General features: G+C 55.5%; 2 protein-coding genes across 2 annotated transcripts in view; both read right to left on the reverse strand.

Annotated features, from left to right (window-relative positions):
- PTSG_08009 (uncharacterized protein) overlaps positions 1-2,186 on the reverse strand; it is a 3,973-nt gene extending 1,787 nt beyond the window's left edge. The window contains exons 1-6 of the mRNA XM_004990974.1: positions 1,963-2,186; positions 1,544-1,667; positions 1,221-1,306; positions 833-963; positions 380-528; positions 146-187 (exon numbers count right to left, since the gene is read on the reverse strand). Of these exons, the coding sequence (XP_004991031.1) occupies positions 146-187; positions 380-528; positions 833-963; positions 1,221-1,306; positions 1,544-1,667; positions 1,963-2,165 (735 nt within the window). The 5' untranslated portion in view covers positions 2,166-2,186. The remainder of the gene's footprint in view (positions 1-145; positions 188-379; positions 529-832; positions 964-1,220; positions 1,307-1,543; positions 1,668-1,962) is intronic.
- A 160-nt stretch (positions 2,187-2,346) lies between these two features.
- The window catches only part of PTSG_08010 (uncharacterized protein), a 2,245-nt gene continuing 2,091 nt past the window's right edge, over positions 2,347-2,500 (reverse strand). Inside the window, exon 3 of the mRNA XM_004990975.1 lies at positions 2,347-2,500. This exon is cut by the window's right edge and continues 951 nt beyond it. The gene's annotated coding sequence lies outside the window, so the exon portion shown is untranslated.

The raw sequence follows: 2,500 nt of genomic DNA on the forward strand, positions 1-2,500 counted from the left end.
GGCGGGGACAGAAACAGACTGTGAGGACTGTGGACGCATGACGTGTGTGACATGACAATGTCAAGCTGATGGCCAACCCTCAAACATCCTCCCCTTTCCTCCCCCTGCTTCCTTTTCGGTCGTGTGCAGCGCTCAAGCAACTCACCAGCAGCAAGCAGAGCGAGATGAGGTGGTGGTCGCTCTGGCCCTGCAGGGTGGTGTCGTGTTGTTGCCGTGTCGTCGATGTGGTGATGGGTTCCATTAGCACCCCGAGCATACAGCGCAGGCTGGCACGATATTCAAACCAAACAGCAACGGTCGTGCAAAGTGTGTATGCACCAGTCACGCGACACAGCACACCACAGCACAACATAGCACAACATCACATACACAAGCGCACCATGAAGGAGAGGACGATGTTGAGGATGACGAGGGAGGCGGCGATGATGAGCGACTGCCCGGCCTCCACCCCGTTGATGCCCGCCATGATGTTGATTGCATTCGTGCAGAACACGGCAAGCATGCTCATGTACACGTAGAACAGATACCCTAATGAGGAAGCGGGAAAGGCACAAGAGGTGTATGCATGGCGCGTGTGGGGTGAGGACACGTGTGCGATCACTGAATGCGTCCAAGAGCTGCAACCAATCTCGAACCGAAGCGCGTGGACACCCGTGATGCACACTTCATACATGTCACGACATTATGTGCACCACGACATTGTGTGCACCATCACACTACACACACATACACACACCCACGCACGCACGCACGCACGCGCACACACGCACACACGCACACGCACACACGCACACACGCACACACGCACACACATACACACACGCACACGCACCCAAGTTGATGGTTTCCCCGCCCACCCATTCACGCATGAATGGCGGCACCAGCACCCACGTGGACCCGACATTGACGTAATACACCATGAGCAGCGGCAGCGACGCAACCGTCGGCAGCCACAGCTTGTGCCTACGGAGCAAGCAAAGAAGGACGTGAATCGTGGTGTGCAGTTGCACCGGTTCAACTCCATGCGACAAGGAACCAGTCACTGCATGCCACTCACAACACACTGCACACTGCACACTGCACACTGAATGTCGAAACCTCTGTCATACAATACATACACACACATGCACACATGCACACACACATGCGCACACACATACGCACACGCATACACACACGCACACGCATACACACACATGCGCACAAACATGCGCACACACCTCCATGCCAAGTTGAGGACGTCGTCGGCAAACCCAAGGAAGATCATGCAGCAGATGCTCAGCAAGGCACACACAAATTCCACAAACTGCACGACCATCAGACCACACCACCGCATCCACAACACATGAGCAAACAAAGACAGCGCTAGAGCCAACCCAAGACGCAAGGTCACTCGCGTGCCCGGAAGCAGTTTCACACAAGTGCGCACACGTACACACAAGCGCGCACACGCACACGCACACGCACACACACACACACACATACACACACACACACACACACGCACACGCACACGCACACACACATTCTCACGCAAGCGCACCTTCTCGTGTGGAAAGTCGTCGCGCTTGTCCGAGTTGAGAAGGAAGGAATCAAAGTGAAAGGGGATGTACAAGAAGAGCGTTACCAGGTACACCAGCCCGCACACAACACCAACGGCCTCCGGTCTGTCAACAGCAAGTCACAGCCAAGGCGCGGGTAAGATCTCTTTCGTGTGCATGACTCGTCGTCCACTGCCCCAAACATACACATGCAGACAAATGTGCAGCTCCACGGCATGTACACACTTGCTCACTTCACACAAGGTTGCAGACACATCCACACACGCACACATACACACACACACGCATACGCACGCATCCACACACATCAGCACACATCCACACACGTTTACACACGTTCACACACACACACACACGTTCACACACACGTGTTCACGAACACACACACGCGCGCGCTCACATTTTCTTGGTGGAGCCTGGTTTGTTGAGATCGACGCCTGCGATGCCCGCCCGCTCCAAGAGCGGGGCCATGGCAGGAATAAGGCGCACCGTGCCAAGCCATGCCCCCGCAGCAAAGACGGGCAGCAGTGCCAGCCCAACAACAGACGTCGTGCTGCTGCCGCTGCCGCCACCACCGCCACCACCACTCACATCCGCCAGCATCGTCCTTTTGCCAAGTCAGACAACAAGGTTTTTGTTTCAGATTCGATGCGCTTTTAAAACCAACAAGCCCGAACAGAATAAGGACTGAAGGAAGGACGTGACTCGCACAATTGCAAGGCCGCATCGATCCACGCTCTCACGCTGTCACGTGTCTGCTCTGCATGTACGGAGCAGTGAGTGACGATGTGCGCGACGCAAGGTGGCCAGGTCAGATCGCACAGTCTTGACATCACATCACCGCTGTTCTGCCCTGGTGCCTGTGTTTGAGATGCGTTCCGGCGCTCATCCTTTCAATGTGATTTCGGACAACGCACAAGAAGACTGACGATGACTGG

Source organism: Salpingoeca rosetta (genome assembly GCF_000188695.1).
Source record: "Salpingoeca rosetta unplaced genomic scaffold supercont1.21, whole genome shotgun sequence".
Taxonomy (NCBI): domain Eukaryota; class Choanoflagellata; order Craspedida; family Salpingoecidae; genus Salpingoeca; species Salpingoeca rosetta.